This window comes from Anomalospiza imberbis, chromosome 10 (assembly GCF_031753505.1).
Source record: "Anomalospiza imberbis isolate Cuckoo-Finch-1a 21T00152 chromosome 10, ASM3175350v1, whole genome shotgun sequence".
Taxonomy (NCBI): Eukaryota; Metazoa; Chordata; class Aves; order Passeriformes; family Viduidae; genus Anomalospiza; species Anomalospiza imberbis.
This window is the reverse complement of record NC_089690.1, coordinates 900,682-924,911: the sequence shown is the minus strand read 5'-3', so window position 1 is coordinate 924,911 and position 24,230 is coordinate 900,682. Positions and strand designations below refer to the sequence as shown.

General features: G+C 50.7%; 2 protein-coding genes across 5 annotated transcripts in view; one reads left to right on the top strand and one right to left on the bottom strand.

The window, feature by feature from the left end:
• Positions 1-6,533: 6,533 nt before the first annotated feature.
• Positions 6,534-8,014, top strand: STRIT1 (small transmembrane regulator of ion transport 1). The gene is made up of 2 exons (XM_068200076.1): positions 6,534-6,546; positions 7,889-8,014. Exons 1-2 carry the CDS (start codon positions 6,534-6,536, stop codon positions 7,981-7,983), a joined length of 108 nt encoding a protein of 35 aa, XP_068056177.1. The 3' UTR covers positions 7,984-8,014.
• Positions 8,015-17,964: 9,950 nt separating this feature from the next.
• MME (membrane metalloendopeptidase) overlaps positions 17,965-24,230 on the bottom strand; it is a 31,555-nt gene continuing 25,289 nt past the window's right edge. For all 4 annotated transcript variants that reach the window (XM_068200133.1, XM_068200132.1, XM_068200131.1 and 1 more), the window contains exons 20-23: positions 23,362-23,427; positions 21,202-21,297; positions 20,721-20,797; positions 17,965-18,197 (exon numbers count right to left, since the gene is read on the bottom strand). In XM_068200133.1, the coding sequence (XP_068056234.1) occupies positions 18,098-18,197; positions 20,721-20,797; positions 21,202-21,297; positions 23,362-23,427 (339 nt within the window). In that variant the 3' untranslated portion in view covers positions 17,965-18,097. The remainder of the gene's footprint in view (positions 18,198-20,720; positions 20,798-21,201; positions 21,298-23,361; positions 23,428-24,230) is intronic.

The window sequence follows — 24,230 nt, the reverse complement described above, 5'->3', positions numbered from 1 at the left end:
CACTGTGACACTGCTGTGGGTGTTTAACCAGAGAGCAGAGCTGTGAGCAGGGCACAGCTGGCACTGTGACACTCCAGGTGTTTAACCAGAGAGCAGAGCTGTGAGCAGGGCACAGCTGGCACTGTGACACTCCAGGTGTTTAACTAGAGAGCAGAGCTGTGAGCCGGGCACAGCTGGCACTGTGACACTGCTGTGGGTGTTTAACCAGAGAGCAGAGCTGTGAGCAGGGCACAGCTGGCACTGTGACACTCCAGGTGTTTAACCAGAGAGCAGAGCTGTGAGCAGGGCACAGCTGGCACTGTGACACTCCAGGTGTTTAACCAGAGAGCAGAGCTGTGAGCAGGGCACAGCTGGCACTGTGACACTCCAGGTGTTTTACCAGAGAGCAGAGCTGTGAGCAGGGCACAGCTGGCACTGTGACACTGCTGTGGGTGTTTAACCAGAGAGCAGAGCTGTGAGCAGGGCACAGCTGGCACTGTGACACTCCAGGTGTTTAACCAGAGAGCAGAGCTGTGAGCAGGGCACAGCTGGCACTCAGTGGCACTCCAGGTGTTTAACCAGAGAGCAGAGCTGTGAGCCGGGCACAGCTGGCACTGTGACACTCCAGGTGTTTAACCAGAGAGCAGAGCTGTGAGCAGGGCACAGCTGGCACTGTGACACTGCTGTGGGTGTTTAACCAGAGAGCAGAGCTGTGAGCAGGGCACAGCTGGCACTGTGACACTCCAGGTGTTTAACCAGAGAGCAGAGCTGTGAGCCGGGCACAGCTGGCACTCAGTGGCACTCTCTGCCAGGGTTGGACAGCGCTTGGCGCATCCTGGTCTGTGGAAGCTGTCGCTGCCCACGGCAGGGGTGGAACAAGGTCGGCTTTAAGGTCCCTCCAAACTGGCTTCCAAAAGCTAAACCCAGTCAATTCTGGGAGCTCAGTTTGGGGTGAAACACGGTGAAAGGACCCAGAGACACGAGAAGGGCACGGGGAGCTCATGCCAAGCAAGCAGCCCGTCTCTGTTTCTGCCTGTAAATTCTGCTCTTGCTTACTCAGGTGATGTGAGCAGCAGGCAGAGTGCCCATGCCTGTCACCTTGAGCATCCTTGCCAGTGCCAGAGGGACCTCAGGCTGAGGAAGGGGCTGCGGGGGCTCCATTTCCTCTGACTGTTGTGGGATTAATGTGAACGGGGCAAAGGCACCCCAGGGTGGGGAAACTCCTTTTCCAAAGCCCCAGAAGAGTGAATGCATCTTCCCTGAAGAATGTTTCGAAACCAGCAGGTTCAGTTAGTTTAGCATCCCCTGCCCACACCTCTCTGTGTGCACAGAGCTGCAGTGGCTCTGCTGACTGAACCTCCTGGTTCCCTGCAAACAGGAATTTGCTCTGGCTGTCACAAGAGGGAACTGCAGCACCAGTTTGGAGCTGCTGTTCTTCACACACCTTTTCTCCAAGGACTCCGTGGTTGCAGTCGTCTTCCTCCCCAAATTGCTCCCTTCTTACAAATATGGTTGTCTTTTAATTTGTGCATGGAATTGTCCATTTTTATTGCTTTTGAGAACTCTGTTTCTGGTTAGGTAAAGCTTGGTAATATCTTCACAACTTTACAAGGCTTGCAAAGCTTTTTTGAATTAACTGATTTGCCACAGTAAATTTAAAAGTGCATTTTTCCCAGCACAGAGGGTCCATTTAAAAAGGAATATATAAGCTATAGGAAAAGCAAGGGCAAGGATCCCTCTCACGTTCTCCTTCAGGTCCTTGGGGGTATGGAATCAGAGAAGCTGAAGCCAGAATCACCTGGAAAAGGAAAGAGAAGATGACCTGGCTGGTTGTCTGCAAGGTGAGTGGAAGTGAGGCAGCCCCTCCAGGAGCACAGTGCCAGGCTGGCACCGAGGTCCCAGGGATCCAGCTGGCATTCCTGGGGTGAGTCTGGAGTGTGTGGAGCTCCCTGGCACTCCCAGGAACTGCTGGGACACATTGTGGGGTCCCTGCCCCTGGGTATGGCTTGGATTTATCAGAGGTTTTCTTCTGCTCTTGCATTTTGTCCCAGCCTTGCTTTTCCCAGTTTTTAAGACCAGGGAGTCCTCATCTGAGCAGATAAGATCAGGATATCTGCAGGTGTCTCTGCTGGGGAGGTGACTTTAGGGCTGCCTTGTACCCACTTGAGCTGCAGTTTTATAATACATTATGGTGCTGGGCTGATGGTTGGACTTGGTGATCTTAAATGTCTTTTCCAACATTAACCATTCCCTTATTCTATGAAAATGTAGAATAAAAGATTCTGAAGGAATCCTTCATTTTGCTCTAAAGACATTGAAATTAGCTTGCTCCATTTTATCCAGTGTTTATGGTCAACTGGAATGGTCAAATCAAGAAAGAAATCTTATACAAACATGGCATTTTAGAAAGTCTTTCACAGTTTACGATGATGAACACACCCTTTTTTCTTCAGCCAGTTTGTGTTTTGCAATTGTGTTCCTTGCTGGCACAAGCTGATGTTCTTTCGAGGACACGGTAAGATCAAATAAAGATGTTTTCAGCCCGTGTCTGACTTTGCCCAGCACATGAGCTGAATTACACAGGCCAGTGGTTGGTTGTGAGTGCAGCATCTTCACTCTGGTCAGTTGTTTTCCACCAGGAAATGTGGGGCTGAACCAAGGGCTGGGACACACATCCCAGCTGAGCGCTTCAGTCCCTTGTTTTTCAGGAGTTAGAACAAAGGAGCAGCCAAAAATGTGATCCAGTCTGGCTGTTCCCACCCCTGTGTCCAGGATCAGCCAGAGCACGCTGGTAAAACCCTTGTTGGAGTGTCCCAGGTGGCTCCTGCCTCCTGCTCTGCTGCCTCCCCTCCTCAGCCACCCTCTGCAGGAAGCTGTCCCTGCCCACCGAGCCCGCAGTGGCAGGTGAGGGGTGGTGGTCAGTTGGCTGCCGGGCACTTTGGGGGCTCTGTGTGTCCTGGGGGTGCCCTGGTGCTCCTCCCAGCTCTGTGCCAGCTCCACGGAGCTGTGCAAGAGGTGACTCTGGCTCCTGGCTGGGGCCAAAGCCACCTCCTGTGCCTACACCACGGAGTCCTCCTCAAACTCTTTGCTGCACACAGAGTGAACTGCAGGTTGTTTTTTCTCATCCAAAGAAACAGAATGAAGTAATTATTAACTTCATGTTCTGTCACAGCAGAAAAATCAGATGGAAAATGCAGCGTGGTAAGCCTGGAGTTCAAACAGGTCCAGGAGTTAGGATTCAGTGCAAATCCAAGTGACACATTAAATGCCTTTCAGGTCTGAAGAAAATGCCAAGTCGACAGTAAAAGCCACAGCAACAGGTTGCAGTAATGCATAAATCACAACTCACACCCTCCAGAAAGCTGCCATTTCTCAGATCACAGACCCTGGGTATTTACAGTGTGAGGTGGGCTGGGCTCCCTTCCAGAACAGTCGTCACAGGACGGGGAGCAATGGCTGGAGTCTTTCCATAAAGAACCTGAAACCTGGCCCGTGGCTGACCCTGAGCTGGGCAGCTTTGGTGGCTGAGCTGTCCCTGGGGGGCTCGGTGTTCAGCTCAGGGGAAGGACTGGCTCTGGTTTGATGACCTGTAGGACCCTGGGCTCCGCGTTCAGCTGCTGCCATCCTGGGCTGTGCCCTGGGCTGTGCCCGGCTCCCCTGGTGCTGCTGCTGGCCTCGCAGCCCCCTCCAGCCCTGCAGGGCCCCAGGGATGCAGGAGCTGCCCTGGTGAGTGAGCTCGCAGGGAGGTGGGGCCGTGCCTGTGCCAGCTCTGGAGGAATTCCCCTCCTCAGCTGCCAGGAACGGGAGCTGCACAAAGACAAACCCCACCTGGTTATCGCTGCTGTTCTGGGGCACAGTGGGGACCGGCCCAGGAACGGCAGGGCTCCTGGAGATCTCTGCACCGTGCTGCTGCTTCCCCATCACATCTGCTGCTTTTTGCAGGCAGCTCAGCACTCAGCTGGGTGATGCTTCTCTCTGCCAGCACAAATGATGCGTAGACCCAGAGCCCTCGGAAGCAGCATGTGGAATTAATTATTTAGTAGCTTAATACATGGATTTTTTCAGGTCTTCGGTTGCATGGTTATCAAATAAATCAGCCTTTATTTTCATGATGTAAATGTGAGTAGAAGTAATGTCTAGCAATTTTTAATGGAGCTTTCAAATACTAAGATTGGTGTGACTAATAAAATGCATTTCATTAGACAATTTTTCCACACATTAAACCTATTTTGTGAATGCAATAATCTGATATTCTCATATGTTATTCTGCAGGTCACAAGAGAGTATGGGAAAGTCATAAAATAATTCAAGGCATATAAACTTGGCTTTTGATTCGCTAGTAAATCAGGTTTTTTTCTTAAAGGAAAAAAGATCAATTGAAAGAAATATGATTTAAAAATTAATACCAGTATTACAAAGCTATAAAGATTTTATTACTTGGAGCATTCCCTTTGTGAAGATGAGTTAGTCTGTCCTTCTAATCTCCTCTAAAGCAGTGTAGGCTGCAGTTATTTATAGGGATCATATAGAATTTGTAAAACAAAACGTTTCTTTGCCAGCCTTATGCATGTGGGTTCAGATTCCCAGAGGTTACAAGTACAGCAACAAAGACAGAAATGTGACATTGCATACTTGATCTCTGGCAGTGATGACGACTGGGATGTGCTCTAAACGTATTGGGTATTTTAACACTAAAAATGGCCAATTTGCTTTGCAAGGTGGGGGTGGGTCAGTGGGGTTCTTACAGTTCCTGCCCAAACACCAGGCACTAAAAGGATTTTTCCCCTTAAAATCGCTTCTCTCCCAGAAAGCCTTGCAGCCCTGCTGCCTTACCCGGTTCCTCCTCCTAATGTTGGCCCGAGCTCCCTTGAAGCACTGTAGACAGTTGGAGCATTTGAAGTGATCCCAGCTTCGAGCAGTTAATGGGAATGAAGTCCTGGAGGCTGCTCCAAAAGTTGCCCTGAGACCAATCTGTTTGAGCACCTCAATGAGCTGGAGGCTAAAAAGGAATCTCATTTCTGAGCCCAACTGCCCATCCGAGTGTAACTCTGGGTGTTGAGTATCCCCGTGCCCCAGCACAGAGGGGGAAAAACATAAACCAAGGCCACGTAATTGGGAACACAAATAGCAATGAGGGGATTGTTCTTCTTGTGGATTGTTCTTCAGCAGCAAAGCAGTAGCTGCGTTTTGCCACAGATCATTCTGAGTATTTTCTTAAGCCTTGTGTCCTCTCCTCGTTCTTATATTTTGAAACTGTCCCTCTGCCTTTTTTTTGGGCTGTTGGACTGAGGTCTATTGTAGAATTGATGTCTGCAGTTCATTCCTCAGTTCCCAACGGAAGATGTGTTGTTTAAAATAATGTCTGCATTGTTACTCTGTTCTTTGCTGCAGTTACAACTTTGATCTCCTTTGAGTCCAGCTGTGGACGTGCGGGACGGCACTCACTGGGGAGCATTACCCAAACTGGTGTGAGCAGCAATGACTCGCTGCCCTTGCTTGTGGCAACTGGGCCTGGAAGGATCCCAATCCCTGAAGGTCAGATGGTCTCGTCAGGAATACATGATTCCTGCTGGAAATTATTTCCATGAGATCAGATGGATAGATATAATTAGCAGAACCAAGCCAGATAGGATTCTTACAGGAACAGCTGTGCAGCCAACGAAGTTATTGTATCAGAGATTTTTTTTTTTCCAATAAATATTTTACACAGAGTCATATTTCTTGTCACAACAAATTGGACCTTATCCCAAAAGGATTTGTTTTATGGCAAAGCCAGACAAAGAAAGGGAAGCTCATGGTTTATTCTCGTGTCTCAAAATGTTGTGACAGGCTGAACAGTGCATGGCATGATAAAGTGTTACATTGGCCTGAGTTTTATGTAAGATTGCTCCCATTTTGGAGAAGCAGCAGTGCAGTCCCCTTCCTGAGGGGGTGCCTGGGGAAGGGCTGTCCCTCCCAGCTGTGTTGTAGGTGTGATGCAGGACATGTTCCTGCCCCCCTGCTCTGCCCTGCACAGGGATCCCTGCAAAGCAGCCCTTCCTTGGGCTTCCTTCTCCTGCGAGTAGGAGAGAGCTGGTGGTGCTGAGCGTGGAAGTGGTAGCTACAGGGATACCTGCACAGGAATCCTGAGCAGGGCTTGCTGGGTTTTCCACTGGAGAGGGATGAGAGAAGAGTGGGGGACTCAGGACACAGCAGATCCCTGTCGTGCTGGACATACAGGGGTGCTCATGAGTGCTAGCTGCATTTACCATGGGGGGCTATGAAGAGACCCTAAAGCAGTTTTCACCCTTGTTTCCCTCCCTCTTCAAGAAACTGACCCCTCTGTAGTCAGGCTGCTCTGAAGCAGAGGTGCAGCTGGAGGAACAGGCAGAGGTAACCTTGAACCCCTGAATTCCTGCCTTTTTAGACAATTGAATGCTTATAGCCAACCCCTGGCACCAGTGAGCCCGGCAGCTGCAGCACATTCCAAATATTGCTCTATTTAAAGCATCCCAGGGCTCTCAGAGCAACTGCAGAGGCAAACCATAACCTGCCATTAAACCAGCAGAGGGGGGATGGCAGAACCAGGTAAGAAGCACAATTAAATGTGAATGTAATGATGTACTGAAATTAATAGATCTGAGCAATGCAGTGTGAATACACTCAGCTACCTGTATTTTTGCCTGATACACTATATATAGTTAACTTTTCAGTAAGAAAGTGTATCCTTTAAAAGCTAATTCCATTAACAGCTTGGGTTCCTCCTGTGTTTTTGAATCCTACCACTTTTGTTTTCTTTATGTTTTGTAGTTGTCATTCCAGGTGAGCTGACACAATAGGACAGTGTGTAAAATGAGTTATGTTTGACAGCATTTTTGTTATACTGTGTGGGGCTGAGCTCCAAGTGCAGTGCCAAGTGAACGCAGAATAATTTAGATTTTAACCCCACAAAGCTCAAGTGGCAGAGCAAAATGAAATTTTAATAATGACCTTTCCATTGTAAGCACACTTTGCTCTCTCCAAGGAGAAAAGGCAGTTTATTGAAATGCATTTTATATCTATTGTAATTTTTTATTTATTTCACTTAAATTTACAACTGTAGCTGTGGTGTGTGCTGTGTGCAGTTACTCAGGTAACACTTGTAAAGGGAACTTTTTAATACATCTTCATAGCTACATTCAAAGCTTTTAAAGACTTATTTCCTGGGTTTTTTTGCACCACTGACTCTGGTATCTAGAGTGAATTTCTGCTGAGGTACAAAAGGACACTGAACACTATTTATGTGAGTTTCCATTGAAGCCACAGAAATTACCCTGATACTGGTTTAAACTGGAGCTCCCATAACAAAGCCCCACAGCCAGCAGCATCAGCAGAGCTCTGAGAGACCCTCTGTGCCCCCCAGCAGGATCCTGGTCAGACAGGTGTGCTGTGCAGAGCTTTAGAAGAACAGTGTCGCAATCCTAAAATTAGTAAGCATCCCTCTGAGCCTGCCTGCTTGATCTAAACTGTGCGAGGTGTTGTGGTTAGTTTTACACAGTTCCTGTAAAACCTGTAATTCTATTAGCTGTGTAAAGATGTGCTGTAAGAGGTGTAATATATTGGTACGTAATAGGCTCTCAAAGGTTGTTATTCTGCTTTCTGGCAAGAGTGCTCCTTGCAGGAAACTGATGGAAGGGTCCTTAAAATTCTGATGTTGTGTGGAGATGTAAAGCCAGACCTGCTTCCGTGTGCTCCACAGAGAACCTGGGCTGCCCTGGGCTCCTCTGAGCCTGGCCTAAGCCTGCCTGGGCTCCTCTGAGCCAGACCTAAGCCTGCTGAGCAGCTGAGAAATGGCTCAGCAGCCTGGGACATGGCCACCTGCGGTCCTGGCCTTGGTAGGCGTGGGTCAGCAGCTCCCTGTCAGTGTCCCTGACCCTGTTTTCTGTGCCAGCCCAGGCCCCGCTGTCCCGCCTGCTTGTGCCCGTGCTGCTGGCACTGGGCTGGATCGTGGGCTGTGCCCTCATGGTGTACATTGTCTTCTCCTGACCAGGAAGGGGTGGCAGTGCCACACAGCGCCCCGCGGTAAGTGATGGTGTCACACACAGCTCCCTGCAGTGACAGCAGTGTCACACACAGCCCTGCAGTGTCACACACAGCTCCCTGCAGTGACAGCAGTGTCACACACAGCCCTGCAGTGTCACACACAGCTCCCTGCAGTGACAGCAGTGTCACACACAGCCCTGCAGTGACAGCAGTGTCACACACAGCCCTGCAGTGTCACACAGAGCTCCCTGCAGTGACAGCAGTGTCCCACACAGTCCTGCAGTGACAGCAGTGTCACACAGAGCTCCCTGCAGTGACAGCAGTGTCACACAGAGTCCTGCAGTGACAGCAGTGTCACACAGAGTCCTGCAGTGACAGCAGTGTCACACAGAGCTCCCTGCAATGACAGCAGTGTCACACAGAGCTCCCTGCAGTGACAGCAGTGTCACACAGTCCTGCAGTGACAGCAGTGTCACACACAGCTCCCTGCAGTGACAGCAGTGTCACACACAGCCCTGCAGTGACAGCAGTGTCACACAGAGTCCTGCAGTGACAGCAGTGTCACACAGAGCTCCCTGCAATGACAGCAGTGTCACACAGAGCTCCCTGCAGTGACAGCAGTGTCACACACAGTCCTGCAGTGACAGCAGTGTCACACACAGCCCTGCAGTGACAGCAGTGTCACACAGAGTCCTGCAGTGACAGCAGTGTCACACAGCTCCCTGCAGTGACAGCAGTGTCACACACAGTCCTGCAGTGACAGCAGTGTCACACAGTCCTGCAGTGACAGCAGTGTCACACACAGCTCCCTGCAGTGACAGCAGTGTCACACAGAGTCCTGCAGTGACAGCAGTGTCACACACAGCTCCCTGCAGTGACAGCAGTGTCACACAGAGTCCTGCAGTGACAGCAGTGTCACACACAGCTCCCTGCAGTGACAGCAGTGTCACACACAGAGCTCCCTGCAGTGACAGCAGTGTCACACAGCTCCCTGCAGTGACAGCAGTGTCACACACAGCCCTGCAGTGACAGCAGTGTCACACAGAGTCCTGCAGTGACAGCAGTGTCACACACAGCTCCCTGCAGTGACAGCAGTGTCACACAGAGTCCTGCAGTGACAGCAGTGTCACACAGTCCTGCAGTGACAGCAGTGTCACACAGAGTCCTGCAGTGACAGCAGTGTCACACACAGCTCCCTGCAGTGACAGCAGTGTCACACAGTCCTGCAGTGACAGCAGTGTCACACACAGCTCCCTGCAGTGACAGCAGTGTCACACACAGAGCTCCCTGCAGTGACAGCAGTGTCACACACAGCCCTGCAGTGACAGCAGTGTCACACAGAGTCCTGCAGTGACAGCAGTGTCACACACAGCCCTGCAGTGACAGCAGTGTCACACAGCTCCCTGCAGTGACAGCAGTGTCACACACAGCCCTGCAGTGACAGCAGTGTCACACAGCTCCCTGCAGTGACAGCAGTGTCACACAGAGTCCTGCAGTGACAGCAGTGTCACACAGCCCTGCAGTGACAGCAGTGTCACACAGCTCCCTGCAGTGTCAGCAGTGTCACACACAGCCCTGCAGTGACAGCAGTGTCACACACAGCTCCCTGCAGTGACAGCAGTGTCACACACAGTCCTGCAGTGACAGCAGTGTCACACACAGCCCTGCAGTGACAGCAGTGTCACACAGAGTCCTGCAGTGACAGCAGTGTCACACAGCTCCCTGCAGTGACAGCAGTGTCACACACAGCCCTGCAGTGACAGCAGTGTCACACACAGTCCTGCAGTGACAGCAGTGTCACACAGAGTCCTGCAGTGACAGCAGTGTCACACACAGCTCCCTGCAGTGACAGCAGTGTCACACAGAGTCCTGCAGTGACAGCAGTGTCACACACAGCTCCCTGCAGTGACAGCAGTGTCACACACAGAGCTCCCTGCAGTGACAGCAGTGTCACACAGCTCCCTGCAGTGACAGCAGTGTCACACACAGCCCTGCAGTGACAGCAGTGTCACACAGAGTCCTGCAGTGACAGCAGTGTCACACACAGCTCCCTGCAGTGACAGCAGTGTCACACAGAGTCCTGCAGTGACAGCAGTGTCACACAGTCCTGCAGTGACAGCAGTGTCACACAGAGTCCTGCAGTGACAGCAGTGTCACACACAGCTCCCTGCAGTGACAGCAGTGTCACACAGTCCTGCAGTGACAGCAGTGTCACACACAGCTCCCTGCAGTGACAGCAGTGTCACACACAGAGCTCCCTGCAGTGACAGCAGTGTCACACACAGCCCTGCAGTGACAGCAGTGTCACACAGAGTCCTGCAGTGACAGCAGTGTCACACACAGCCCTGCAGTGACAGCAGTGTCACACAGCTCCCTGCAGTGACAGCAGTGTCACACAGCTCCCTGCAGTGACAGCAGTGTCACACAGCTCCCTGCAGTGACAGCAGTGTCACACAGAGTCCTGCAGTGACAGCAGTGTCACACAGCCCTGCAGTGACAGCAGTGTCACACAGCTCCCTGCAGTGTCAGCAGTGTCACACACAGCTCCCTGCAGTGACAGCAGTGTCACACAGTCCTGCAGTGACAGCAGTGTCACACAGCCCTGCAGTGACAGCAGTGTCACACAGCTCCCTGCAGTGACAGCAGTGTCACACAGCTCCCTGCAGTGACAGCAGTGTCACACACAGCTCCCTGCAGTGACAGCAGTGTCACACACAGCTCCCTGCAGTGACAGCAGTGTCACACACAGTCCTGCAGTGACAGCAGTGTCACACACAGTCCTGCAGTGACAGCAGTGTCACACAGCTCCCTGCAGTGGCAGCAGTGTCACACAGAGTCCTGCAGTGACAGCAGTGTCACACAGAGTCCTGCAGTGTCACACAGAGCTCCCTGCAGTGTCAGCAGTGTCACACAGAGTCCTGCAGTGGCAGCAGTGTCACACAGAGTCCTGCAGTGACAGCAGTGTCACACAGTCCTGCAGTGACAGCAGTGTCACACACCTCCCTGCAGTGACAGCAGTGTCACACACAGCCCTGCAGTGACAGCAGTGTCACACACAGCTCCCTGCAGTGACAGCAGTGTCACACAGAGTCCTGCAATGACAGCAGTGTCACACAGTCCTGCAGTGACAGCAGTGTCACACACCTCCCTGCAGTGACAGCAGTGTCACACACAGCCCTGCAGTGACAGCAGTGTCACACACAGCTCCCTGCAGTGACAGCAGTGTCACACACAGCCCTGCAGTGACAGCAGTGTCACACACAGCTCCCTGCAGTGACAGCAGTGTCACACAGCTCCCTGCAGTGACAGCAGTGTCACACAGAGCTCCCTGCAATGACAGCAGTGTCACACAGTCCTGCAGTGACAGCAGTGTCACACAGTCCTGCAGTGACAGCAGTGTCACACAGCTCCCTGCAGTGACAGCAGTGTCACACAGCTCCCTGCAGTGTCAGCAGTGTCACACACAGCTCCCTGCAGTGTCAGCAGTGTCACACAGCTCCCTGCAGTGACAGCAGTGTCACACACAGCCCTGCAGTGACAGCAGTGTCACACACAGCCCTGCAGTGTCACACACAGCTCCCTGCAGTGACAGCAGTGTCCCACAGAGTCCTGCAGTGACAGCAGTGTCACACAGCCCTGCAGTGACAGCAGTGTCACACAGAGTCCTGCAGTGACAGCAGTGTCACACAGAGCTCCCTGCAGTAACAGCAGTGTCACACAGTCCTGCAGTGACAGCAGTGTCACACAGAGTCCTGCAGTGACAGCAGTGTCACACACAGCTCCCTGCAGTGACAGCAGTGTCACACAGCAGACTCCTCTGCCGTACTTGTGGCTGCCACCCTTTTAAATGCAATTTTCTGTGTCTTACAGGTCAGAAGAGCCTACAATGATGTTGGATGAGAAGAACTCACATGTTCAGTTTAGATTTCTAATGACTAAATACGTATAAAATGAGTTATTTTTAATATCAACAATGTAAATGTCGTGCACACTTTTTATCCATTAGGAAGAATCACCAAACCAATTTCCCTGTTCTTGCATTATTTGCAATTTAGGCAGTGGTTCTTGGAATCTTGTGGTAGCTCAGATACCTGCCTGCTTGCTGAACAACAAACTTTTAAAACAGCTACTACCAGCTAAGGCACTTCAAGCTTGGTAGAAACAGGCAAGGGTTAATTTCTTATGGGGCCTGGGCAATTTTTAGCCTTATTATGGGGAAAATCTCCTGTATTGTTATGAACAGAAACATTGCATGTCCTTGGGAAAGAAAACCCCAGGCTTACTGAGGGCTAGGAGGGTTGTACAGCTGAGTGAGGCTGAATCCCAGGCTCACCGGGGGCCCTCTGTGTCTTGTACTGGGGGTTTGCCTTTAATTAGAATTGGAGATAATTATATTCCCCCAGTTAATAATGAGCCACGTGAACTTCCAGTGACTTTGCCATTTAAATCACAACTGAGCATCAGATCACTGCATTTTCACTGACAGCTTTGGGCTCTTGAGCATGAAGATTTTTCTACTGGAGAACTGTAGTTCTGAGAAAATGAAATCATTAATAATTCAATCCCCAATTAAAGCAGAAAATTTATTGTGAGAGGCATGTCTGGAAGATCCCAGCAAGTTGTATGTTTAGGGGAATGTGAAAAAACTCTTAACAACCGCTGATGGGGTTAAACAGAGAAAGAAACTATTTTTTTTACTCCTGCTCACCTAATTTGTATAATTTTGAGAACGTGAGGAAGGCACATCAGTTAGACATCCTGTCTCCATCTGTGGGCACTGTCTGTTGAGCTTTAGGAATGGAAACACAAATAGATTTGGCCATAGTGCAGCCACGAACATTCCTGGGCCACTCCAGCAGTCAGCAGGAGCACTGAAGCGTGACATTCCATTTGGGAATTGTCTTAACACCGGCTTTCTTCAGCTGGGAATGGACTGAGGGGATCCAGTCTCATCAGATGTCCTGAAAGAGAGGGGCTAAACCCTGGAGATTCTGGATGCCTGCACGGCTGCTGTGTCCTGAGGGCGCCTGAGCAGCACCTCCGGGAGTCCCTGCAGGTGGGAACATCCCCCTCTCCCTGCGAGGGGCTGCCTGAGCCCAGAGCCCACCCTGAGCAGACACCTCAGGGTCTCACCTTCAATTCCTCGGGCTCTGAGCCCACCCAGACTGATCCAGCTGTGACTCCACACTGACCACATCTGTTTTTACAACTCACTTCATTTGCCAGGCACAGAGGGAAATATCTGAAAGGTCCCGCTGGCCCAAACAGCCCTTTGGGTGTCTCACAACGCTGGAAATTGAATGTTTCCAATTAAAATGTTACAGAGATAAAACGTAAACACTACAATCTGGTTTAGCTTTACCTGATTTTTGAGATCTGATTTGGCAGAGCAAACCAAAATAACTCTCTAGGCTGGCGTCAATATCATGGAGCTGACTGCTGTATACAAAGCAGAAGTTTCTGCCAGTTTTATGGGGTAATAAAGAGAGGACTATTCCAAGAAAATATGCATCCCCCACGCTGTTGGAAGATCACTGAGCACTCTGCAGCGACCTTTTGTAACCACCTTCAGACAGCCCACTCGGGTGTCTGCTCGTGGTGCAGCTGTACAGCGTGAAGCTCTGCTTATGTGCGGGGGTAAAAGGGGTAGCAAAAGGTTTGGGGTTTTTCATTCCTGAAAATAAAATGAGTGTTTGAGAGCTAGGTTCTTTTCTCTCAGAGAGGCACGGGTGATTGAGGGGGATAAACCATGCACACTCAGATTTTTTGCAAAATGCTGGTGCTACACTATTAAAGCGAGGTGATAACCTCAGTGTCAGGCCCCCACAATATTGTTACAGTAGGAGGCCAAGCTTGCCCCACGGCCTCTGCCTGGCTTTCCCTCTTTCTCCTGAACAGCTCTTGGAGTAGATCAAGTAGAGAGGAGTGTCTGTCCCCTGTCCCAGGATGTTGCATGTGGCATCCTGGAAACTTCCAGGCTCATGTTTATATTCTTTCAGTGCTTGTAATCCCATTTAAGGGTGCTGGTGTACAAAGAGCAGGACTGGTGCAGAGCAGAGCCGTGGGGATAACACCTGCCTGTGAACCAGAGTTTGTGTGGGAGAGGGACAGGGATAACACCTGTCTGTGAACCAGAGTTTGGGTAGGACATGGATAACACCTGTCTGTGAACCAGAGTTTGGGTGGGACAGGGACAGGGATAACACCTGCCTGTGAACCAGAGTTTGGGTGGGACAGGGACAGGGATAACACCTGTCTGTGAACCAGAGTTTGGGTGGGACAGGGATAACACCTGCCTGTGAACCAGAGTTTGGGTGGGACGGGGACAGGGATAACACCTGTCTGTGAACCAGAGTTTGGGTGGGACAGGGATAACACCTGCCTGTGAACCAGAGTTTGGGTAGGACATGGATAACACCTGCCTGTGAACCAGAGTTTGGGTGGGACATGGATAACACCTGCCTGTGAACCAGAGTTTGGGTAGGACATGGATAACACCTGCCTGTGAACCAGAGTTTGGGTGGGACATGGATAACACCTGCCTGTGAACCAGAGTTTGGGTAGGACATGGATAACACCTGTCTGTGAACCAGAGTTTGGGTGGGACATGGATAACACCTGCCTGTGAACCAGAGTTTGGGTGGGATGTTCCCAGTCCCATGTCAAGGGCAGTGGCTCCAGGGTGCTTTGCCCACCTGCTGCATCTCTCCTGCCCCAGAAGCTGACACCAGCCCAGGGAAGAGGTTAACCTGCTCCTGGCTTCCCGGAGTGCCTCACACACCTGGGCTTACCTGTGCCCGTGACGCCGTTATGCCCGCAAACCTCCCCGGCGGGGCTGAGGGCCCTGCCTTGCTCTGGGTAGAAGTGCAAAGGGAACAAGGCGCGGCGGGTCCCGGCCCCGGTGCCGGTGCCGGTCCCGGTCCCGGTCCCGGTGCGGCGGGGCCGCGCCAGGTGCGCTCTGCAGGGGGGCGCTGCCTCACCTGCCCCCGCCCTCAGGAGCCCCCGGCCCGCTCCAGTGTGAGCCCCGAGCCCGGACCTGCGGGCACCTGGAGCCCCTCACGTCTCAGGTAGGAGCCCCGGTTCAGGCAGAGCCCCGGTTCAGGCAGAACCCCGGCTCAGGCAGAACCCCGGCTCAGGCAGAACCCCGGTTCAGGCAGAGCCCAGCTCAGGCAGAGCCCCGGTTCAGGCAGGAGCCCCGGCTCAGGCAGAGCCCCGGCTCAGGCAGGACCCCGGTTCAGGCAGAGCCCCGGCTCAGGCAGAGCCCCGGCTCAGGCAGAGCCCCGGTTCAGGCAGAGCCCCGGCTCAGGCAGAACCCCGGCTCAGGCAGGAGCCCAGCTCAGGCAGAACCCCGGTTCAGGCAGAACCCCGGCTCAGGCAGGAGCCCAGCTCAGGCAGAACCCCGGTTCAGGCAGAGCTCCGGTTCAGGTAGGAGCCCCGGTTCAGGCAGAGCCCCGGTTCAGGCAGAGCTCCGGTTCAGGCAGGAGCCCCGGCTCAGGCAGAGCCCCGGTTCAGGCAGAACCCCGGCTCAGGCAGAACCCCGGTTCAGGCAGAGCCCCGGTTCAGGCAGAACCCCGGCTCAGGCAGAACCCCGGCTCAGGCAGAACCCCGGTTCAGGCAGAGCCCCGGTTCAGGCAGAACCCCGGCTCAGGCAGAACCCCGGCTCAGGCAGAGCCCCGGTTCAGGCAGAACCCCGGCTCAGGCAGGAGCCCAGCTCAGGCAGAGCCCCGGCTCAGGCAGAACCCCGGCTCAGGCAGAGCCCCGGCTCAGGCAGGAGCCCGGTTCAGGCAGGAGCCCGGTTCAGGCAGGAGCCCGGTTCAGGCAGGAGCCCCGGCTCAGGCAGAGCCCCGGCTCAGGCAGGAGCCCGGTTCAGGCAGGAGCCCCGGCTCAGGCAGGAGCCCAGCTCAGGCAGAGCCCCGGCTCAGGCAGGAGCCCCGGCTCAGGCAGAGCCCCGGCTCAGGCAGGAGCCCGGTTCAGGCAGGAGCCCGGTTCAGGCAGGAGCCCGGTTCAGGCAGGAGCCCCGGCTCAGGCAGAGCCCCGGCTCAGGCAGGAGCCCGGTTCAGGCAGGAGCCCGGTTCAGGCAGGAGCCCGGCTCAGGCAGGAGCCCCGGCTCAGGCAGAGCCCCGGTTCAGGCAGAGCCCCGGTTCAGGCAGAGCCCCGGCTCAGGCAGGAGCCCCGGCTCAGGCAGGAGCCCCGGTTCAGGCAGAGCCCCGGTTCAGGCAGGAGCCCGGTTCAGGCAGGAGCCCCGGCTCAGGCAGAGCCCCGGCTCAGGCAGAACCCCGGCTCAGGCAGGAGCCCCGGCTCAGGCAGAGCCCCGGCTCAGGCAGGAGCCCAGCTCAGGCAGGAGCCCCGGTTCAGGCAGAGCCCCGGTTCAGGCAGGAGCCCCGGCTCAGGCAGGAGCCCCGGCTCAGGCAGAGCCCCGGCTCAGGCAGAACCCCGGCTCAGGCAGGACCCGGGCGGGGTGAGGCCCCGGGTCGGGCCCTCAGGGCCATCGGAGCCCGGGGCACAGCGCAGGCGAGGGCGCTCCCCACCTGTGCAGGGCCCGCCTGGCTCCGTTCTCCGTCTCCAGCCCCGTTCCAGCTCCCTCCGAGCGCTGGAGGCTGTTTTTGGCCCTTGTTCTGTGCAAGGCTGTGCAAAGTGTTGGTCCCTGTGTGAAATGTTGGTTTCTGTGTGAAAATAGAGGAGCTCTGGGTTTCCCCTCTCTGCGAGAGGCTCTGCCAAGGCCGATCCTGGGAGCTGTGAGAGGGATTTGTTTGTTGTGGTCTGTGTTTTCTGACCTGTGTGGCTCCGGGGCAAGCACAGACATCTGTTTGCAGAGAATTTGTGTTTTCATAGTTCCTATGAAGAACACACACTGCATTTGGCTCATAATTTCAGTTTATTATCAAAATGTTTTGATCAGATGACAGAAAGCTAAAAGGACATAGGTTTTTAAATAGACCTATTGTAGCAGTCATCTGAGGTATCTGGTACTTGGTTTGGAAATGTCTTTGCTTTGATAAACAAAGCAGTAAGTTCCTTTGCAATCTGCATGAGGATGTTTAATACATATCATTGCAGATTTAAAGCCTTTTACCCTCTTACTTAAAGCTCCTTCAGACTCAGCAATCAGCTGTGCAGCTTTCCTGATGTGAGGACTGACATTGATCAGAACACGTACAAGTGATGTGCAGGATCTGAGCCTAAGCACTGACAGTCAGCCTGAAAACTCCGATGTTTGTGTCCTCCACTGGAGAACTCAGTTTTGTAGGCTTTATCTTATTGCCCGATACCATGCTTTAGTCCAATTTCCCAGTTCTATGCAGCCACTGATAAAATATGTTACAATACTTCAAGTCAAAAGTGTAGCTCAAGATTTAAATATAAAAACTATGATTTATACATTACTAGAAACTTTTAAAAAAGAATGACTTTAGAGAAAGCAAGATAAAGCTTAGAAAATTGTGAAAGGGTCTTTGATCACAATCTTACAGATTATAGATACAGAAATTAATAAATTACCTATGATTTCAGTTGGGCTGGAAAGCTGTAAATTAACTGTTGTAAATAGGGACTTCAGGTAATACACGCTGGAGTAATTAGTGAGAAGTTACTTAAGTACAGCAGGTCTTTGGACTCCTCTTGTATAAATGGTTTCAAGTAAAAATGAAAACATTTGGTAGAACAGATTTCCCGTAACAGCAGAGGGTACAAGGTCTGACACTGGGAAATAAGCTGTTCTCTCTGTCGTGTTAGGATGGCTAAAATGTGTGTTACCTTCCTTCCTCCCCCCGATCAGCAACCTGCATTCGCCGACCGGGGGGAGACGATGTGTTACACCTATTTAAAAATGAGTCCCACAAGCCGCTGGCTGTGGGGCAGGGTTACGGTGCAGGTGAGGAGCGGCTGCGCACTGCCAGGTGCGTTCGGTCCTGCGGGGCTGCGGGCAGAAACAGCCAGGCAGCCCAGCGCTGCCTGCGGCGCTGCCACGGGTGACGATCTGGGTTTGCATGTTCACCAAGGATTACAGCCGGGCCTCCAGCATTCCCCGCTCAGCTTTCCTCCCTCCTCCCCTTCTCAAAATCAACTGGAAAGGTCTCTTTTCCTGGAAAGCTCCTTGAGATGTGAGGTTTGCAGTCCGTCACCAAACGCGGCACTTCTTGGCAGGATCCATGTTGTCTCTTGTGGTGCATGAAAAGGCTTCTGAAAACTCTGGGGAGTTCTGCAGTGACCCCAGGACCCTTTAAAGCAAAGCAACACGCTGTCATTGCCGCCCGCCTCGGCTGGAAACAAACAACATGACCCATATTTTGTAACTTGTTTTGTTGTGTCACCTCACTGTAGTGTGGGAACGCCCTGTTGCTGAGCTCTGACTGTTGCTTCATTCCACCTCAAGGGCTGGCTGTGTTTTCTTCTTCAGCTCGTCTTGCCCCTGTTGCAACCCCAAAAACACAGGACCTGTCCCCTCCTCATGGCTGGCTCTCACAAGCCAGTTCTTTCACCTAGAACAGATTTCTTGCTTGTCAGTAGTTTTCACTGAGGGTTTTTTCAGCTACGTTTTGCTGACAAGTTTCTTGGTGAAGGGAAAACAAGACCCTGAGGTCAAGAGCTGTGGTGGTAACTCGTCAGTGAATGTTCATTTACATTTTTACACCAACCAAGTTTTAACTGAGATCATGCTGCTCCTCTGGGCGTTCTGCACAGATTTTCCAGTGAATGAGTTTTCTGGCAAAAAGTCTCATACAAACAATGGCTTTCAACTCAACATGGGAAGTGAGTATGAGGCCATTCCAGCTAAGGCTGATTTTATATGTGTAATTGTGAACATGTGTGAATAGATCTGCTAAGACTCACTTGTTCCTTCAGGACTGGGAATACAGCAGCACATACCTCTGCAGGGAAACAGGTCAAATACAGATACTGATGGACATTGATTGTGGCCCAGAAGTTCCTTAAATAACTGTTTCTTTAAGTAATTCATAATTATTCTGAGAATTATGATCATCATTAGAACCAGGGTGTGCCCACAGAAGCTGAGGTGAAGTTCAGCACTGACACCTGCAATACTTCAGTTGTTCTAGGAGGCCAAAAGTGACTCCCTGGTCTTGGGAGCCAGCAGCGGAACAGGAGATGGCACAGAAAAAGGATTATCAAAAACCTCACGCATTTTGGTGATCTAGCTGTGCTTCACTGCTCCAACGAACAAGAGCTGCTAAAATGGGATGCTCTGCAGTTAACAATGTCTATGAGGAGCAGCCTGTCCTACGTGTAAGGAGAAGCAGCCCACAGTCAGTGTAGCAGGTGTTGAAAAGCCTCATTGCACCCCCCAGTTACTAATCAAAAAAGGCACTTTGGGAGCCTTTGTGACACTTGTGTAGCATGTTATTAGGTGTTAATTTTGTGGGTATGTCTCATGAAATGTTTTCTATTTTAGAGCTCTTAGAGGGCCTCATCCTGTAAATGACTGCCCATTCTGAGAATGTTGTCTGGTTTCTCATGAACACTTGTATTAATTGCATATAGAGTTTATAGCCTGTCCTAGGGAGGTACAGACAGCACAGCACGATGTAACGTGTCCAGGGTACACACAAACACAGCTTGTTGCGCTGAGATGCTGAACTAGTCAGCTTCAAAGGCCTTGTACCTCATCCAAATCAGATGTGCTGAGGTTCTGAAGAGCCTCTGGAGCCTCATTAGCACTGAGACCAGACAGGAATGACTGTAGGAGCTGGTGCACAAACTGCCTCTGGGAGAGATCCCAGACAGCACAACCCACCCGCACTGAAACCAGGCGAGAACAGTGAGGGAACAGTCCCTGCTTTCACTAAATAGCTGAGTGTGTGGGACAAACAAGATTTGGTGAAAAGCCGTTGAAAGAAAGATACTGGAATTAATGTAGTGGATTGTATCAGCACAGAACTTGGCTATTGTGGACACGGAGCCTGGAGATGACTCAGCCTTCCAGCAGATGCTGTGATGGCTGCACTACCACTGATATCGTGGCATTGGACCAAACAGGTTTATTAGAGCACATTGTTACTCTGCTGATGAATAGGCTGCTCTGACTTCAGAGAAAAAGAAAAGATCCTAGTCTGGCTCAAAGGCTTGCACCCTGAGCAGCCACATTTCCTGCATGGCTCTACTGAATTGAGCCCAGCTGATCTTGGGAAGGCTGGCTGAGCACACCAGACACAAATTGCACGTCTGCTATCGTACCACAGCACAGGGGCTTGTTAAGAGTGAGGGGCAGTGATCTCCCACTGATTCTGCCCGTGACTTCAGTGGAGGATGAAAGTTCATCCGTGCTGTTGGTGTACAAGAACCCTATCAGGAGCTATTGAGGGAGCCAGGGACTTGTGGATGAGCCCTGGATTCCAGACACAGTCACCGGGACTCTGCAATAACAGTCACACAGTGACAGCCAGGTGATGCTGTGTGTGTCCTGTGCTGGAGAGTGCTCAAAGCTGCTCCATAGTGTGGACAGAACTAAGGTGGATCTTCTCAGGGATGAGACAGCAATGCTGCATCCTTCCTTTGCCTGTGGAGCTGCCTCGAAGGGCTTTGCCTGTTTGGGCAGTGCTGGGCTGGAAGGGACAGGGACAGCCCAGCCCGTCTGTCTCTCCTAAGCAGCCCCAGCGTGCTCTGCCTGTGGATGAGTGTGTGTTTAAGATCCCCGGGAAGGGCAGGGTCACTTAGTTCCCCACAAGCAGCCGTGTGTCAGTGTTACACCTCGGGACTGCGCGGGGCTTGCCGGCTCTGCTGACCTGAATTTGCCTGGGCTGTGCACGTCTGTCTTGATGGAGTTCACTGCATATTCCGGTCTGTACGTTCCACACCACACCTGCACAGGTAACAAAGAAAAGCATCGTTAGCCTAACATTTTACAGGAAGAGACCCGCTGTCATTTAACCGTGAAACACCGAATGTTCATGAGAATAAATTCCACATTAGAACATAGAGACAAAAGGGTGTATTTTGTTAAAAAAAGCACGTCACTGTCCTCAGACAAAGGCACTTGGGCACGAGGCACTTCCTACCAGGCTTATAAGTGGCTGAATTAATTTCTTTAGGGAAGATAAAAATCACCTAACAAGACTTTATTTTCACTGCTTTGCAGTGAGCACTGCTCAGCTCTGCAACTCTGCCAGCTCTCAGTTAGCCCAAGGCAGTCAGCCTGTTCTGACTTGCTGTTAAACTGTAATGTCAAGTGGTTTTCAAAGCCCTCAGGCAAGAAGTAAAGGATACCTGTGCGAAGTTCAGAAAAAACAGCTGTTTGTGGTTCATGTCGAGACCAGGAAGAAGTTTTTCTTTTCCGTGTTTTCTCACAAAGTTTTCATAAGCCTGTAGAATGAAGTGAGTAGAAATGTTACCACTTCCAGCATTTTTCCAGTCAAAATGAAATGATGACAAGGAGGAACATGGATTCTTCGACATAATTAATCGTTGCCTCCCTTGGCCATCCACCCCACATGTGCCACCTTGAAGGAGAAGACAACAGGACCATTTCTTAGTACTTAGTATCTTAGTATCAGTTATTTAATACTGCATTATGAAAAAGAGAAAAGAGATTTTTTTCCACTGTGGGTTTTTTGGGGTTTGTTTTTTTTTAAAGTGAATTGCAGAAGGCTTTAAAACCTTGCCACAGTGAGAACAGCTGCTTTCATGTTTCTTATGGAGACGTGTCAAACGATGTGTTGTTAGTGTATCATCACTGATGAAAGATGCTGGAGAAATGTTCTGCCTGAAGTCAGTGCCAAAGCAACGCACGAGTAAAGCCAATCAACTGCCCAAGCGCAGCTGAGGAATGAGCAGATAGCGGGTCCATGGAAAAGGCTCTGGAAGTTTCCATGGATAACAGCTGAACGAAAGCCAACAGTGCCACAGCACTGCAAAAAAGGCCAGTTTTGTACTGGGATGTGTAAACAGGAGGGGCTTATATGAAATACATGAAGTAATCCTTCTACTCCACTCGGTGCTGGCCAGGGCTCAGCTGGAGTGCTCTGTCCAGTTTTGGGCACTGCCCTTCAAGAAAGATGTGGACCAACTGGAGAGAGTCCAGAAGAAAGCAGCAAGAATGAGCAGAGGTCCAGCAAACATGACCTATGAGGAAAGATCGAAAGAATTGGGTTTGTTTAGTCTAAAGGAGAGAACTCTGGCCTTGAAGCATGTAAGTCTTCAAATATGTGAAAGGTCACAGGAGAGGAAGGAGCAGATTGTTGTGTTTGCACTGTTGGAGGCAGAGCCATGGGCACTGGGAGTGCCGCGAGGAGGCAGCGGGAATGCTCCTTTGGGAGGCTGGAAGGATGCAGAAGGGGTTGATTCTACCTGCATGGAGAGGGCGGTGGGATACTGACCTCTCACGAGTCCTTTTGGACCTTTTTTGATGTCATAATAATTTTTAATACTTCTGACCTAATTTTTCTGGCTACTCCCATTCCTTTCAGAAAGCGTATCCCCTTTCATGGCTTCGTACTTTGCACAAATATTCCAGTAACCGAAGATCAGACTAATCTAATAAGCCTGATGCCTCTTTTAGGCTTCCAAATCATTCCTTAAACTCTCATTAATAATTGTCTTTGCCCTCAAACATGTCCATTTCCAGTGAGAGCTTGGAGAAGCGTGAGTTGGCCCATGCATCCCAGAGCTCTTTGTGACAGTGACAGCACTCAGTTGTCAAGTGTTGAGTATTTTGCCACAGAAGGTGCTCAGGGAAGGAGGATCACGTTGAGGCTTGCAGCCATCAGATTTGTGAATAACAAGAAAAGCTGACAGAGAAGCTGATATGCCACTCTCTTCCAGACCATGTCCACAAAAAGAACCTTGTGTCTCTCTGATTGTCAGAGTGGCCAATCTAGGGAGTCCAGCAGCTGTTTGAGGAAGAGAAGGAAAGCAAAGCCAAAAAGCATCCAGCTCCCATGGAAGGCTTAGTGCAGAGGGTCCAGTGTCTTGGGATATCAGTACAGAGGGCCCAAGTCACCCGTACAAGATGAAAAGCAAAGTGTTTATGTTTATGGGTCAGAAGAAAGTCATTCTGCCCCTCCTTTCTGGCATGAAAAACCTGGTGAAAAAGACAGCCAGAGGCAGACAGCTGCTGGTATCAGCACTTTCCTTAGGTCATGGTCCAAGTGTGAGCCAGTGAATGTTTCCATTCCACACATTCCTTATTCAGAAAGGGAAAAAAATTGAAAAGGAGTTCCCTAGGAACAGGTAATCTGTAGCCTGACATGATTAACAGGATGGGAGAAATACCACAGCTGGCCAGTAGATTTAATCCAGGCCTTGATGGCACAGTAGGTCTGGTCCTGTCCCTAGCACAGAAATTGTGTTTCTTCTTCCAAGGCTCTGAAACTGATTTTCTTAATCTCTGACAGTTTCGGCTAAAATAGAAAAATGAGTATTTCTTACCTTGTATGCTTGTCTCACACCCCCATTATCAGCAATGTTTTCTCCTAGTGTGTTGATTCCACTCAGCTGTAAAAAAGGAAAAGTATTGGTTTCTGAAAAAAAAAAGCTCATCCAGGACCTTTAATTCCAAACCTTGTGCATTTTCCAGTTTCTAAAGGCAAGAATTACCTTAAAATCTGAAGGTTTAGCAGAAGATTATGTTAAAATCTCTGAAAAGTCTTTATGTCCCTTGTCTCAAAATCCATGTTTTGAGATACTATTGTTTTTCTAATCCTCTTCCTTCCCCTCCAGGCAACTTTCTAGGCTCTGTATCTCTTACCCAGATTTTCTGCTACTTAGTCATTGCTCATTTATTCTTCTTCTTTTCTCCTTGTCTTTAATCCTCAGTTTTTTACCACAGTTCCAGTTAGAGGAAGCGGACAGAATGTAGTCTGTAGAACAAGTTAAAATTCAAACTCCCAACTGCTGAAATTGTCTGTTTACAGACATCAGCAAACCTGCTAGAAGGTATTCTTCTGCATAGTAGGCAAGTTCAGTAGCTTCTTGGTAGCCAGATACGTAGAAGATCTCTATTTAGCAGGTATTCCTAAGTCAGTCAAATAGCACCAAAAATGATGAAGCTTTGATAATGGGAAATTTCTAATTTTATTTAAAAACCCCCATATTTTAACCTGTAGTCCAACATATTGATTCATGATAGTCAAAGCTTCAAAATCTAGAATCATCCTTTGATTGAATTTAACGTGTGAATAAAAGGGCTGCAAAATACATTGAAATTCTCTATTTTTACTGGCCCCTCTCTGAGTTCCCACACTTCAACACATGTTTTGGGAAAACCCCAGGGCTGGGAGTTTTATCTTTTCCCTGTC